Below are 17,267 nucleotides of genomic sequence, written 5' to 3' on the forward strand. Positions count from 1 at the left end.
AATTCATATTTCACATGACCCCTTTTAGTAAACTCATTTTTTCATTCTAATAAACTCTAAATACTTTATTTGGTTTGTTTTCAGCTCATGCAAAAAAAAAACCTTTGGTGTTAAACCAAATTTTGAGTATTGGGCCCCATGGATTGGAAAGAATACGTGAAAGTCAGAGGTTGTGCTTAACACGGAGTAAGAAAAACTGTCAGCTTTGAAATTCTCAGCAGAAACTGAAGTCAGCATGGTGTCAGAGGATCGTCTTGGTGATGAGCTAATGAAACAGAAGGTAAATTTACATGCATTTTTGTTGAATTTGTGTTTTCTCTTTTTCTGGAGAAAAATGTGAATACAGTGCCTGTGTTGACAAAGGCTGTTGCTGAATTTATTTCTATTTGTGAAAGGTTTCAACTGTGCGCAAACTTTGCAAGGCCTGCAATCTAGATTGTAGGGGATCACGGATGGATCTTATCATTAGGCTACGAGAAGAAATGAAGACAAGACATTCATATGATAAAATATTCCAAAATATATGAGGTGTATCTGGTAAGGATTGTACATAAAGACAGTAACACATTGAGCCTAAGTATGCACATGTTCTAATTGTTGTTTTATTTTTTTTTCAAGGTGGATGGTCAGTGATCCTCTGTCCTAATGCTGTGGTTTACAGCCTTACATTTAACTTGAGGACAGAGTCTCAGAGGGATTTTGCAGACCTCCTTTTATCTTCGAAACATCTTCCAAACGTCTCCGTCTATGATTTTGCACGAGGCTTGACAACGCATGCCAACCTCTATTTGCCAAACACCGAAGGCAGACTGGCTGCATCACTTAGTGACACCATCAGTAAAGCACAGCAAAAAAAACTCAATCTCTCTACCATGTTTGACAGAAAAGTCCCAAACTCCCCCAAAACATGGACATCCTCTGACTGGCTCCTCAGACCACTATGTGTTATATGACAAATTTCATGAGACCAATACAAAAGATCCACAGGAAATCCCAAGAAGGATCGAACTGGTTCCTGAACTTCAGAGTTCATTGAATAGCCAAGTGGGTGAGCAGCTTTTTGCAAGCATGCAAACAATTATTTTCTCAACAACATGGCACAGTCGACACACATTTTTTAATGAGAAACATTATTCATCACCGAAATAAGACTACAAATGCCAGACTTTTGGAAAAACAATTACAGAGAGGACTTTACTCCCATCATCTGAGTGATATTACCCTGAATGATTTTGGACAAGCTGTGTTTGGTAAAATAAAATCTTCGTTCTATCTTTTTTTACATCCTTTCTCCTTCTTCCTTTGATCATGTTTTTTTTTTACCAATATTATTGAAATGAAGTGCTATTGTTTTTCATGTATTTATATTTCATTTTATTTTTTACAAGCTCCAAGACCTCAATCACATTCAGAAGAACTTAAATCACAACCCCCAAATGATAGTCGTCCCCTACAGATACAGGGGTGCAACACAGATACCAGTGGAAGTAAGAAGTATAATCAGTACTTTCAATTTTTGACTGTGCTGAACACTTTTTTTTTTTATAGACAATGAACAATGTGGAACCCACTGTGCGGTCATTACAAATTTTGAGAGCATAAGACCATGCCGAGCTTCATGGGCAGTTAAAACTCATCCTGCTCAAGAACGGCTGGTATGTTTTTTTGTCTGAGACAAGTGTTGTGCTCACTAGAAATTTGGATTGGCTCATAAATGTTTATTTTGTCTTGCTTTCATTAACAATCAATATTGTTGTCAGCTTGCGTACATCTTGGACATTGAGAGGCCAGAAATGGAGTTGATAGTCCAAACAAAAAAAGCCCGTCTGACACGTTCTGACTAGGGATGTCCTGATCCAGGTTTTTGCACTTCCGATCCGATACCGATATTGTTTTGCACTTCCGATCCGATACCGATACTGGCCAATACCGATTCCGGCCTCTTTGAGCATGTATTAAAGTTTAAAGTTATTTATCCTCCTTACTTAGTTGTCAGACTTATGATGAAAAGGGTTTTAGTAGTCTTGATAACAACTTGCCAGCTGAATTAGGTGAGTTTGAATAACACAATGGTTGGTAACAAGAAACTGACCTGTTTATTAAATGATAAACACAAAACATTATGAATAACAAACAGAAATGACATTTTCAGATAGTAAAACATGCAAATAATATTGTAAACCGTCTTAAAAAGCAAAACACACAAACAACTTCAAACTATTAACTATTACACACTCCCTTTGATTTGCTTGCCCAGCCCGAAAAAACCCGAAATTGTATGTTTTATTTGTAGGCACGAGCCCGAAAAAAAAAAAAAAAAAAAAATGTTTTATTTGTGAGGACTCAGGAGCGATGCGTGATTACGTTTTGTGTGATCACGTTTGGTGACGCCGGTGCGTATATGCATAATGATAACAAATTATGGCCTGTCTTTTGTAACAAATTCTCCCAGTTAAACAAGACTGTAAGATGGATATTCAATAAACATTTATTTTATGTTTGCATGTGTGTTCTAACAGGTGGATAGTGGATTTGACATTTCTTTTAATCTCCTCGAGTTGGCAGTTGGCAAAAACCAAGTTATCGCAATGCTTAAATACTTAATACTAAATACTTATGATTATAAATGCATTTATTCAGCGAAATAACGCTGGAAACGTTTGTTAAATACATTTCTCGCATGAGACCAAAGCGCCACATTCGTTTACATTCAGTGAAGCCGACACAGGTTTCCGTATCTTCAACAATCAATTAGAATCCTTTCCATATCCCACTCCCAACGCAGTTGTTTGCTTTTCAATTCTTCTGTCTTTAGTTTTTCACTCCTATAGTTGCCTCATATCGAAAAAGAAATACCAGGATGCTCGCGGAGGGGAAGATTAAAAAGAGAATGGGGCCACTGCGTTCCCGTGCGCAGGCATGCACAGTGCCTTCTGTTTTATCCAAATCATTTTATTTAACATCCATACATCGTTTTAGTATAAATATATGAATATATATTTTTTGAAAAAAGTCTGCCCGATGCGTCTAAATCCCACTTTACTCATGAGAGAAATTTGTTCGTCATCCAGAATGATTCCTTCGGCAGTGACCTGTTATTCCCTGGGTTTTGGGACTGTCAATGGCAGTTTGTCACGCATAGCAAAAGTTTCTGCCAGTGTTCGTTGCATAGGACCTTTCTTTTTGTCTTCAGTTTTCTTCTTTTCACTTGCACTCTGCCTCTTCGTCTTTGTCGTCCTTTAAAGTGAAATAATCCCACACAGCTGACATTTTTACCGATGAAGTCTCTCGGTAATGACGGTAATGTAGTGTGTTGAAGGTGTGCCGTAAAATGCGGACCGGATTTTAGGGAAACCGAAGCAAAAACTGGAATGGATTATGTAAGTCGGTGCGCTGGAAAACCCGGACCGGACTTTCAAAAATAACTGGATCGGAATTTTTCCGTGTCGGCCGATCCGATACCGATACGCATTTTTTTGCCCATATCGGCGTCCGATCCGATCCAGATATCGGATCAGGACTTCTCTGGTTCTGACTTTTGGCCCCTTGGATTGAAAAATGGAAAAATGGGAAATGGAATCAACTGAGTTTTTTTTTCTTTTTTTTTTTCTTTAAAGAACATCATCTCACCGCTACAATTAAGTGAAAGCTAACTTTTTAGGTTTTTTCTTTTTTTTTTTTCTCTTTTTTTTTTTTTTGCAAATAGGAAATGCATGTTTGGAACTTGTCCAACAAATAGCTCATTCAAAGGTACGATAAAGTATTTTTGGAGTCGAAAGGCATTATTTTAACTGTACAGCATGTGTGTATGCATGTAAGGGCGCAGAGAGGTGTGTGCGTATGTTTGTATGTATATATCGTATGTCAGTGTGTAATATATTATGTATTTCTCAGGGAAAGGACATATTTGTGGCTGACCTCTATGTTGTCGCGACATGGCGTAAGCCTATAGAATGTGACCCACTCATGCATTTGCCTGTAAGGATGAGTAGTAACAACTACAACTTGGGGCTTTGGTTCATTTTCTAAGTACAGTCAAGTCATAACAAATTAAATAATCCAAATTCCTATTATTTGTGACAAACATTGGTGTGGGGGGAAAAAAAGATCCAATATATAAAACAGTATCAGAAGATGAAAGTGCTTTCTCACTCGGCTCTGTCAGTATTTCATTGTGATAGGTTTCCATGGTTTCTTTTAATATTTCCTTCCAATAGATTGACGCAAAAACAGAGATGCTGTCATTGTTCCCATTTGGCAACCTGGACACTTCATGTTATCTGTAAGTAAGCATGATCATCTGTAAGCATCACAACTATTTACATAAATTGACAAGGCTAATCCATTTACTTTTGGGAACGGTTAGACCATCACTGTCTTCTTGCCCATTTCCCAACAAACGCCTCTTTTTGTTACTTACATTCTGCATCTGCATTTTGACGGCTGTCTTTAAAAATCCTGCTTCCTATTATAGTTTTTTTTTTAAGTAGTGTCATGCATGATAATTCTGCTTTCTTAGATTGTGCTTACTTTTATTTGAAACTTGATGTGAAAATGCTTTGTTGTGTCTTGTCTTTTCACACTGTTTTAATGTCCTCCACATGAACTATATAGGTTTTGAAGCCATTACAGAGAGACATAGTCTTTCTCGACTCCAAATGTACATACACAAAATTAGGATTTGGTGATCACGAGATGAGGGAGCTTTTGAGGTCACTGAGAAAATTCAATATCCGTTCTTATCTGCATGGCATTTCCATGACATTCCGGAAAAGCTTGGTTTGGTTTTTCTTAGAGGGTATTCCTGTGTTTCAGTCTTTTTGTGGTGTCCCTTCATTTAAAACAGAATTGCGTTCCAAATGATTCCTACAGTAATGTGAAGCAGAATTTATAAAACGGCACTATAAAAAGCCTACTGAAATGGAGAATGTTTGGTTTGCATGAGTCATTTGACTGTTTGGTTTGCTGTGTTTGCATGAAAAATGTTTAATTGTTTAACTACTGTATTTAATATGGAGCTTTATTTTCAAATGCAGAAACCTTTGCCAGTCTATTAACGCAGGGACGTGGACAGAGATAACTGGAACAGATATAGACCCTACTCACCTACGTCACAAAATGGGCGTGTCGCTGTTTCCGGCCGCCATACTGTACCTCTTTTTCAGACCTATTCTCATTGTTTTCAATTAGTCGAGCAAGTTATAGAGCAATTCATGGAAGCCCCGGTGTTATCTGACGCTGTAAACTTATTGGATCCGTTGCATAAAAGGCGTTACGTGGAAAAGCTTCAGTTTATCCATTCGCCAGATCCGTATTTGATGCCTAAATCGATGTTTTTCGACCCGCTGGCTTCGCCTGACATCTGATACCCACACAAAATCAGCCTATTCTCACGAAAGTTTGAAAAACTTTTAAGAGCTTGGAGGCTTATAAATGCTACGTTGCTGGTTAGGTGAAACAGGTCCTCGTACACGAAAATTCGGCAGGAATCTTGTGCTCGGAAGGTGAGTTACGAAATTTTCAATTCAAAATCTTTTGTTCTTGCTAACATCCACTGTCAAGTCTAATGTATTTCATGTCATTTGTCAATGGAGCTAGGGCTTTTAATGTTTATACGGTTTAGCGATAGCACTAACTACATACATACGTGTATGTTGTCGGCGATTAGCCTAGCAATGATCTTAATTGTGGTTGTCAGCCCAAAACCCTCTAAATATATATTAAATGCATCTTACCAGATATAAAATGACTACAACATAATCTTTGGTAGTCGTTTGGAGCCCCGTTTTCTCGTCGAATTGCAGCAGTCAATCGCGGCCTCCTCTTTGTGTCTCTCGGAATACGGTAAAAATTCAAGTCTCTCCGTCTATCTTCTCTGTTTTTGCAACCGACCGCCACACACGACTTCACCATTTTGAGTATTAATGTTGACGAGCAGTAAAACGTGCAATAATAGGAAGAATTTACGAAGCGCTAATGCATTTCTATGGCGAGTATGCGGACATCATGGCGCGGGGGCGTGGCTGTGACGTCACGTGAGTAGGGTCTATACAGGTATTTGTAAAAGTTTCCTTATTTATTGTATCAAAACTTCAAGGAGGTGACTCAGCTAAATTCTTTCGTTAGGGTTTTCCGGAACAGCCATATGGGAATGACTGTGGCATCTTCATGTTGATGGAAGGTGAGTTTAATTGCCTAATTAATGTCTTGTGTGATATTTATTCATTTATCCTTTTGTAGTATGCTTTGTACGGTGTTCTGGACGCTCCCTTTGATTTTAACATCGTAAGTGAAGTTCACCGAATCATTATCTGGTCTTTGCCTTTTTGGCAAAGCCAGATAATGTTATTACAATTGTGCTACACAATCTCTTTGTGGTTATTCTGTATTAACACGTTTTTCATTTTTGTAAGACTGATATGCCAACTCTGAGGAAGTGGTGGTGGATATTGTTGGTGGAAAATTTTGAATTTGGGTGGTAAGTCTTTGAAACTGAAATTGAATTGAAATGACATTAACACAGCACCTTCTTTGTTGGAAATTTTGGAATACTGTACTTAATTCTGTTGTTTTTTTTCACGTATGTGAGCCACGGGAAAGTGTTTGCCCATTGGACAAATGAGGCAAAAGCCCTCCTGCAGGGTGAAGTGCCACCAGTCTTCAGGTTGAAGAAAAGGAAATATGATACCATCGCTGAGGGGGTACAAGACAAAGAGATGTGGACCAGAGAAACGATCTGATATATCTTCAATAAGACAATGAAAAAATAAAAGTATAGCACATTACAACAATGTTGTCATTTCTGATGATGAATGAATGAATGTTTGAAATAAAGCACCATTACTTGGAGCAGTTGAAGTAGTTGCACACTCATTAATGGTTTGAAATGGCAAAAGGTAAAACAAGAAAAGATTTTTTTTTTTTTTTGCTAGATGAAATTGTTGTTATTAAGCTATATTAACGTGTCCCTTTTTTAAAATGCAAATACTTTACATATAACATCAATTCCTAATATTTATTCACTATCGAAGTAAATTTGACGATTGACTAACTACAGCACACACTGTGCGGGATCACCCTCTCGGATTACGGGCGATTTTTCAGTACGAATAAACCTTGATTGCATTAAAGTGTATTTTAATTTTGATGTGCCTGTGTGCTTGACAGTGATTGCGCACGCCTAAAGAGTTAATCTCACGTTTTTCACTAAATCAATTGATGGAGTACGTAAATAAAATATTATTTCAATCATAATTAATGAGTGATGCCAGTTAAAAAAAAAACGTGTGAAAAGTAAAGTAGCCATTACGTTTAAATGGACACAAGTGGCTGTTCCGGTCTTGCGGACCCCGAGTGCGGCTTTATGATGTCATTTCCGGTCTGAGAGCTGCGATATTGCATCATTTCCTGTCTGCAGGTTCGGCACTGAGATGAGCGGTGTAGGTTCACTATCCTAATCCCCTCACTATCCACTCGCGGGGGCCTGCGCTTGTCAGTGACGTTCCTTAATTCTCGCTATATGAAAGTACAAAATACAGTGGTACCTCTACATACGAATTTAATTCGTTCCAGGACCTTGTTTGTAAGTCGAAATGGTCGTATGTCGAGCAGGATTTTCCCATAGGAATACATTATAATTCCATTAATTCGTTCCAAAGCCTAAAAACATACACTAAATTCTTAATAGATACTGCTGGCACTGTTACAAATGGCAATTAAACATAGAAAAACAAATAAGTTATAAATAAATAATTCAGAATAATATAATAATAAGAAGAATAATTAATAATTATTCCTGTAAATAATGTAACGAATCGGATTCTAATATGGCGGACACTTTTTACTGTCCCTGAACACACCGCGAAGCTGACGTCTCAGTGAGATAGGTCGGTGCGGTAGAGATAATACTTTCGTTTTCTTGAGAGCAGTCAACTGCTTAAGACAATGGGCGTTTTGTGTTGGATAAGTTCTTAAATAAATGATAAAAACGTGACGAAGCTGGCGATTTCCTTGGCAATGTTACCACAATAATAATTGTCACCTTAACTTATAAATAGTGGTGAACGGTGGTCGGAAGAGGACCATGGAGCTGTATTGTTGAGCCAGTTCAGAGACGCGCACCCCAAGCTCATATTTTTCTATAACTTGCATCTTCATTTCAATGGTAAGCATCACTTTTTTCCTTGTTTCTCCAACTGTATCAACTTATTTTGAAAACTGTGTTGATTTCTCACACAAGAAAATCCACCGTGCATTCGTTTGCAGTGCTGTCATGTCGTCGTATTTCGAGCAACTCGTCGGATGTAGAAACAAATGGCGGCTCAAATTTTACGTCGGATGTCGAAAAGATTGTGTGTCGAAGTGATCGTATGTAGAGGTACCACTGTATACAACTTTAGCATTTGTTAATAATACGCTCTGTGTGTAGTATCATCCATCGATTTTCCTTTTTAAATGAGCACTTTTAAACGAACGCAACAAGTAACAACGGGAACATTTTTAAACAGGCATTTCACGGGAGAGCCTTTCGACTCTTCGGCCAATCACGGGAGAGCATCTCAACTCTTCGGCCAATCATATAGCGAGAGCGAGTGGATAGTGAGGGGAATAGGATAGTGAACGTACAGGCGCAGGGTAGTGAGAGAAGCCGGTGTTGTGCCGAAAAAAAAGCCGCCCCGCGTAAAATGTCCCCCCTGACGGAAGCGCCCACACGTCACTCGTACAAATAGCTTTTTCTTACCAATCGATGGACACTGAAACGACTTTCTTTTACCGTGAATATGTATTATTTTACTCTGCTTGAACTAATAAATATTGTATTGTGAATATGTATTATTTTACTCTGCTTGAACTATGTCATACCTGTGTGATAGTCATCGGGATATGGTCGTGAAAACCTGTAGACTAATACATTTCTGGTCAAAGATGGTTATGTGGCCCAATCCGCGATTTGATACCAAAATACATTACTAGTATTTTGTGTAATTTATTTATCTAAAACTGATTTTACAGTCGTAAATCCATTACTGTAATGCGTCCATGAAAACATTTGACGTTTTCACCTCAATAAAGCCTCATAAATAAGCGCTCCCGTCAGGGGGGGACATTTTACGCGGGGGACCATTTTTCGGCACAACACCGGCAGCAGCCAGACTCTCTTGATTTCGGTACAACACTGGGGTGACATTATTTTGCGTTTTTTTTTTTTTTTTTTTTACCATTAACAGCGATAAGTGATGTCATGGGAAAGCGGGGATCAATATACATCCTGCTATATTTCATATATGTGTGTATATATACACAAGCGCGCGCGAACAACCACACACACGGAAAAGTTAACCAGCAGTTAACTATGTAAAATGCGATTAAAAATTCGAATGCCTTGACAGCACTACTTTTAACATGAAAAATGAATTCTCAACACAGGGATCGGTCTTCCGTCATGTACAATATACAATACGTATTATCGAACGTGAACCAACCTTCTAGTCTGTGAAGAACAACCTTTGCGTGCATTATTTTGCACACAGTCGAGGGTTGCTGACGTGGGGGCTCCTCTTTTACTCCACAAAGTTCCTCCAGGAATTTTACTGCAGCCGGTGTCGTTTTCGCTGACATTTTCCTGACTTGATTTCTGAACGATTGATAACGTGCCTTGCAGCTTTGTTAGCCGTTGGTCAGCTAGGCTAGGCTAGGCTAAAGTAGATCGCAAAACTTCAACGAGTGGTAAGACTCGAAAACTGATGTTTGACTCCGAAATGTGGCTAATGCTGGACACGTCGTCGAGGCTTCGGTTCAGTTAAGTGACTGAAATCGAGGAAAAACCAGCCACAGACGAAGAAAAATATGTTCCACCTTGGCCAGTCTTCTCTCCTATCTTTAACATTTCTGACCAAGATTGCATGATGGGAAAGACGATCTCCAGCCCTATCACGCCGTAAAGCCCGCCTAGTTCGAAAATAAAAAAACAAAAACAGCCCAAATTACAACTTTCCTTTCCAGATAAAAATGTTTCTCTTATACAAGTCAGTCTATATTTTGACATTATTCGGGGGGGAATCAACAGTGGGATTGTAGCGTTATCATTTCGCCTATAAGGATCCTGGGAAGTGTAGTTCTTCAAAGAAATCCTTTAGTGCGGTCTGCACCGCCCTCTGGCGGTCAGCAGGGATGAAATCGAATGATTGTATTATTTTCATTAGCATTTAACGGTCTATTTATTAATGATTAAACATCATTACATGTTGGTCAACACAAAACACTGTAGAAGAACAACTTAGGCAGTACTTTACAATAACGGTCCCTTAATTAACATTAGCTAATGCATTTTTTGAGAGTAATGTTTAAGTAACATCATAATAATTATGAGCCCTTATGATCCCTTATCTAACATGAGTTAATATTGTAGCGGATGATGTTGTTGAGTCTGTTGCTCGGTGAGTTTGTATGCCGCTCCTGTCTCGTTCTTCTGCCGGAAATTCGCGCGACAAGTTCCCGACAAGAGTCACCCCCTCAGCGGCTGCAAGTGCTGGAGCGATGTCAGATTCAGAAGTGGCCAGAGACGCAAGCACGGGTTTGACGTCGTTGAGTCAGCGTGTCGCAACCTAATGTGAGTACCGACAGGGTGTGAGTTGCGCGTGCGCAGTAGCGGAGCTACTCACGGAGCGAGTCACGTCGACAACAAACACAGCAAAGACAACAAACACAGCAACAAATTGCTTTTTGTGCGAAGTTAACCCACAAAGTTCGCGACGCAGGAGGTCCAGAACTACTTGACTGGAACCAATTCGAAGGATTTGGTCCGTCCATTTTCAAATGGTTTTTGTGTGCGTTGAAGGTTTGAATAGGGTGACAATATTTCGATTTCCAAAAAAGAGGACACTCAGCCCGGCCTAAAGATACTTGAAATTTACTCGAAGTTCGCGCAAAGATGCCTATATCACTTTAATATATATAAAGTGTGCCCCCTCACTCTGGATGGAAAAATGCAGTTTGGGAAAAAATGTATGTATGTATGTATGTGTAGCGGACCGTGTGGGTTGCTGTGGGCACACTCTTCGTGGTAGACAAAAACTCATAAGACTTGTGCTCTTTTGGGCGAAGCCGTCCCGACTCTTTATTTAACCGCCAACAACTCAACAACAAAACACTTTCTCCCTCTCTTTTCGCACTCGTCTCCCGCGCCTGCGCACGTCATCAACATGAGACACATTTGAACGTTACAGGAGTCTCCCCTTACAAAAAGAAATGTCCTCATTTCTATAAACACTTTTTTTTCCCACTTTGAAAACAAATACAATAAAACATTTGTACATAAACAATAACAAATCACACACCAAAGAACATGTGAACACGATTTTTTTTTTTGGTCTATAGGAGGGTTTCACGTGACGTCACAGCGCTGCCTTGTGAGAGCGCCAAAATCAGATGGAGGGCAGGAAGTGAAGTACCGCTATTTAGAAACAGGATTTGTCGTCTGGAAAAATGCCAATGTTCTGTGTTGTTTACGGTTGCTCCAATCGTTCTAACCGAGAAAAAGAAAAGAAGTTTTTTAGAGTGACAAAGATTGTCGTCCACAACGGTGAGAGATGTAAAAAAAACTCACAAAACAACGCCGTAAAAAGTGGATTTCAAACTTACGTCTACTCTCACTCTCGGGGGGAGCTGAGTCTGCTAATGCCCGAGTCTGCTCCGACCACTTCGTCAGAGGTATGTTAGCCAGCCGACTTATTTTTTGTGGTTGTGCTTATAAGACATTAGGTTGTTGTTAGTAGTTATCTGTTAATTACCGGTGGTGTAATATAGACTTATTTGGGACTTTTTAGGCTGCCGCAGCGCTTTGGGTGAGGTTGACTCGCTAGACTGGGCTCCGGCGGTCAACCTCGGTTACCAAAAAACTAAGTCCAAATCAGAGGCATCCCTGAAACAAGAACATAGGATGAAACTCAAGGAAGACCAACAGCGACGGTGGGAATGTGCAGAGGCTATGTTGGATCTACAACAGACAGCTAAGAGCCGGAGTATGAGCCCGGACCTGAGGCAGACAGCTGCGAACTCAAAACCGATGCAGCTAGCTGACAACTCACAATCAGAGGACATCAGTGGGAATGGGACATTAAATAATCTAGGTAAATTATTGCAGTCCTACTAAGGTGTGTAAACAGCATTAAAAGCAAATATTACAAATGTGATTGACAGCAGATTAAGACTGTCAAAGTTGCATATTCATGAATTAACTAATATGGTCCCCACTGCTGTGTGTGTGTGTGTGTGTGTGTGTGGTGGGGGGTGGGGGGGGTGTTAATCAGTCCCGCACCTGAGCTGTCACTCATGGTCCAACTGTATTAATATGTTATTTGTAGTTAAATGGATTCCAATTTATTATTGCACACTGTTATTGTAGCTGATATATTGCACACTATGTTATTGTAGCTGATATAACAATTGTTGAAAAATCTTATCTTGTAAATAAACCACCATGTATTACTGTCTCAATGGCATTTAATCTTTTCAATAAACATCTTCAGTGCTATTCAATATACAACCCAATTACAGTGCTCTCACAAAATGTGAACCAATTCTGACAAGTAATGTGAATTTAATTTTCAAGGAACATTATACAACAGCCAGAACTATATTCAAAACGTCATCTTGTCTCATAAAACAGTATTGATTTAATAATATATTGCCCACTTTCAAGAGTGTGTGGATGTACATATTTACAATTGAATTACACATCTAAGTTTGTAACTCGCTGTCCCAGTATTTCTGGAAGTAAACTTTTTCTAAAAAAAAAAAAAAAAAAAACTCAGCTTTGGGAATCACATTATCCCAAAATGCAGGATCAGGCAAAATCCTTTGAAAAAAAATATCATGGCGGTTCCACACAACAAAGTCACAGTACTCAGCATCTACAATGTGAAGCTGTGCCTGAACTTGGTAATAGTAGTCATGACTCCGGTTCAGTATGACATTTTCCCCATCGTTGATGAGGCAGAAGCCCTTTCCTCCAGCACACAAGCGCAGATTGGCCTCATCTTGGTGAGAGTGTGGGCACTAAAATCACAGTGAGAAAAATGTGAATACATTAGCAGATATTTTGTGCCTTTTTGCTCTGTTGTATGGAAAGAGGTAACACTAATAGTGTTAACTATGGCCCGACCTCGTCTCCACAACGACTGTCAGACTCACGTCTATGATCGTTAAGATGTAATGCATGTTTGTTAACATTACAGCAGGTACTGCTAGCATCTTAACACGTCAAACAATAAATGAGTAAATACTCACCCTGGCAAAGACCAATCGATGATTATCGCGGAGCCGTTTAGTACCGAGGTGATTTACCCACCCGCTGACAAAAAAATTATATGCCTCCAGACTTTTGTAGGCTTTCATCTGCTGTCTGGTGTAGTATGAGGTCTGTAGAACCAGATAGTTCGTAATAGAACACCGGTAAATCTCGAAGTTCTGTCGAAAACTCGCTCATTTTCATAACATAAGGGTCGCTTCCAACATATTTGCTAATTAATTTTGTATATCTTTGTTTTGAAATTGGGTCTAAATCCTTACAATACCGACTCTCCGCAACAGTTTCCACCATAGACGCATTCTCCATTTTAACTTCCTGCCCTCCGTCTGAATTCGCGCGTCATGACAGTGACGTAACTGAAACCCTCCTATTAGGCTCGAGCGTTTACGTCACAGCAGCACGGGATCATGCGAGATTTGCGACAACGCAACCATTGCGGAAGCATCACGGGACATTTAAACTTAGCGGCAACCAAAGATGGAAAAAAGTAAGGAATACTTGCCAGTTCGATACAGAGACAAACTTGTTACCACGGCGAAGGACAGATATGTGAGCAATTTTAAGGATGTGAACAATGTTGACCCTCACGAGCAAGCCGAACACAAATGGAATAAAGATGTCGACAAGCTTCCACCACTACGCGAAATGGACATCATGCTGTATTTAGTGTTTGGTATATGTTACTACACTCATCAGCAATTCCGAAACTACAAATCGCTACAAAGCTACGAACAGTTTTGCTGCGGATGGGTGCAGGATCTTCACTTTATGACCATAGCAAACGGCAACACATCTTTCTAGCAAAGGTAGGCAATGTGTGTTTACATTAGTCTGTGACCACGGATGTACAAATCTTTTGCTGCATAAAATGTAGCCTGTGTACAAATTCTTTGCCACTCTCTCACGTCAAAATATTACAGCTTTTTCATTTAGCAACGACATGAATTATGTCTTATGAAGACAATGCACATGTATGCATGCTAGTTGTTTAGCTTTAGCAATAGCTAACAACAGGCCGACTTAGGGCGTAAAGTTACTGAAATTTGCGTAAACAAACGAAATTAACTTACCGGAGTGGAAGTGCATAGAGCAAACTCAGTGTGTAACTGGAGAATCAAACGTTATGCCCTTCCTTCTGATCGAGGCCACCCATGCCATTCTTCGACGTTTGGTAAGTTCAGATATGAGCTTTCCCTCGCCTTTTCTCCATGTAGGGATCCGGAAGAAACTCAATGGTGTTCCGTCGAGCTGTACATTCTCCTTTCTATTCGATCGGTTGTTGCAATTCTTTACCGCACAATAATTTCCAACCATTTTTAAAGAGCGACCTGTGTTGAAATGCCTCATTGCTTATGTTTCTCGCTTCCACAATGGCGATAGCGGCGGAAACCTCGCGAGTGCCACGTCATACGCTCGAGCCTAATCTTACAGTCATACCAGGGAAGCATATCACCGCATTACCAACAAAAGACCCCGGAAATGCAGAAAAACAGTACCAATTATCCCCACACATAATCCATCGACCGGACAGGCGTGTCTGTCAAGGCCGGAGACACATCGGAGCACAGTTTGAAAACGCCGCATGAGTCCCCACCAGAGAGACTCTCACCAGTAGGACGTCCTGGTGCCGCAGTACCCCCTGGTGGCACTTCGCATGGAGAAGGGGAGAGACACACTGCCTCCGAAATTCACGCGGGGAAGCCCACTGGCAGACTGTAACGCCGCAACCGGTCATAATGAATTGTTTGCAAGGAATTGTTCACCCCGAATGGACAGCCAATAACATAAGTGACCCCACCCTCATCATCCTTATCCATACGTCGCTTAACCACGAAAGGTCCCTTCCAATGGGGACCCCGCTTACGACGGAGCTCTGGAGGGTCATTTAACCAAACAAGATCCCCAACCTCATAAGGTTCATGTTTTAATTTAGTGTCGTACAGGGTTCTTTTCTTTTCACACGCAACAATATTGTTACTTTTAGCTTTGCAAAAAGCAGTAGCTAATTGCTGGTCAGCCTGTGAGGTTCGTTCAGGGTCATGATGTTTGGGACTTGGCGACTTACTTCTCTGACAGTCCTAACACTGTTCACCCCAGGTTTTGATATCCTTAGACATGGTGGGCCAATACCAAACACTCCTGGCGCAGGACACGACACGTTCATAGGCAAGATGAGCAGTTAACGGGGTGCCATGTAAATATTTGAGGACCTCGGGAACTAACACAGTGGGGACAACCACCTGAGAAGTCTGACCCCCCTCAGACAGCCACACGCACCTGAACAAAAGCCCGTCGATGGAAGCCAAACGGTGGAATTCACGCCACAGTCTCCTCAAAGACTGCGAGGCTGCCTTCATCTTCCACCGAGGGGGTCTCCGGCCTTCTGCCAGCTACCTCAAAACATGTCTAATGTCAGCGTCACCTTGTTGGAGCTCCTTGATATTGGAGCCATTCTGGGACAGAGTGTAAATTGGAGACTGATCCCCAAAAATCGGGGAGGTTGAATTTGGTGGACAAAGACTCGAACAGGGATTGGCAACAGGGGCAGCGGCAGGAGACACCACACTGCACACCAGCCTAGGGGGTTTTTCAATCCCTGTCTGAGTAGCCGTATTAACAAGGATATTGGACGCAACTTGTATCGTCTGTAATCGATTCTGAATTGAGGATGGGTCTGGATGAAGTACATTCAGCATTTGTATGTTGAGCGCCCATTTTGTGCACGATTACATTAGATCCAGACTCAATTCGCACAATCACGTCAACTTTTTTGACCAGTCCTTTGACATAAACAGTAGGCTCAGACACACCCACCAAACGATGGGGCGTAGCCGCAGTCATTTCGCTTTGACCCTGTGACGATAATGCTGGCATCTGGGTCTCGATACCAGCTACTGGAAGTTTCCCTGTCCATGTCCATGTGGGGAAGGGGAGCGACGAGAGGGTGACACAAACCTGACACCGCGCCTTTCACGTTGCTCCTCCGTAGTGCCCGAAAAGCACCCGCTGGCGTGCTGGTATACAGGAGAACCCGAATTGGCATTATGGGTCCTCTGGACATGTGGAGACCATCGCTCGTCCAATCCACGATGAAATCCGCGTTCTGGAGACCGTCCACGACCGTCGTCCTCTGCACGGAATCCCTTGAAAGTGGAACTGCAGCCAACTCTGTCACAATCACAGCGACAGGCACGACGTTGGTCACGACGCTCTCCTGGGCTCTGTAGACGGACCTCCAGAAAAGGGGAACGCCGACCACCATGCCCCATCTCGCGTGACCGCGTCCTCAGCTCTCTCACCTCCAACTGCAAGTCATCCATCCTTGATTTGAGCAGCCCCAGCATCTGAACCAGCTTCTCCGTCGAATCCACCTTGTAGTCCTCAACCCTCTTAGAAGATAAATCGAGGGTTGCCACAACAGCAGGTTGCTGGATGGAGTTCGTAAAAGGAGTCGTGCTCGACTTGAGAGCCAGCCTCGCACGTTCACAACGGCCACCAATTATCAAGGCCTCATCAATGTCAGTGGCCCCCTGCTCGTGGCACTTGGCCTGCAGTGCAGGATCGAGACCGGCAAGAAAGCGCCTAAAAATTTCACAATTTCTGGCAACTTTGTCATAGTCCAGGAACGCTTCGGCCACCAGCCTGGAGATATCAGCCGCATAGACGTCCAAACTCTCATTAGGCTGACGAGGCCGCGCAGCGATGCAAGTTTGGAAATGCAAAAGGAATTGCTGTCGGCTGAAAGCCCCCTTCAATTTATCCTTCACTCGCCCATAGTCACATTGAATGTACGGTCCCAAGCTGTCCCACAGCAGAAAAGCCGCGCCATCCAGCCGCGTGGGAAGAAGACTCACCAGAGCAGCACCGTAACTCCCGGGCCTCGCCTGCGCGCGCACGGCGGCCTCAAACTGCTTCGCCCACGTAGCAAAAGGCTTCGCGCCATCCCCGCGAAAAGGCG

General features: G+C 41.6%; 1 protein-coding gene across 2 annotated transcripts in view; it reads right to left on the minus strand.

The window, feature by feature from the left end:
- Positions 1-10,037, minus strand: part of LOC130928538 (gastrula zinc finger protein XlCGF26.1-like) — a 29,842-nt gene extending 19,805 nt beyond the window's left edge. For both annotated transcript variants that reach the window (XM_057855226.1, XM_057855225.1), the window contains exon 1: positions 9,483-10,037. In XM_057855226.1, coding sequence (XP_057711209.1) covers positions 9,483-9,618 — 136 coding nt within the window. In that variant the 5' untranslated portion in view covers positions 9,619-10,037. The remainder of the gene's footprint in view (positions 1-9,482) is intronic.
- Between the last annotated feature and the right edge of the window lie 7,230 nt (positions 10,038-17,267).

The sequence above is a fragment of the Corythoichthys intestinalis genome, chromosome 13, assembly GCF_030265065.1.
Source record: "Corythoichthys intestinalis isolate RoL2023-P3 chromosome 13, ASM3026506v1, whole genome shotgun sequence".
NCBI lineage: Eukaryota > Metazoa > Chordata > Actinopteri > Syngnathiformes > Syngnathidae > Corythoichthys > Corythoichthys intestinalis.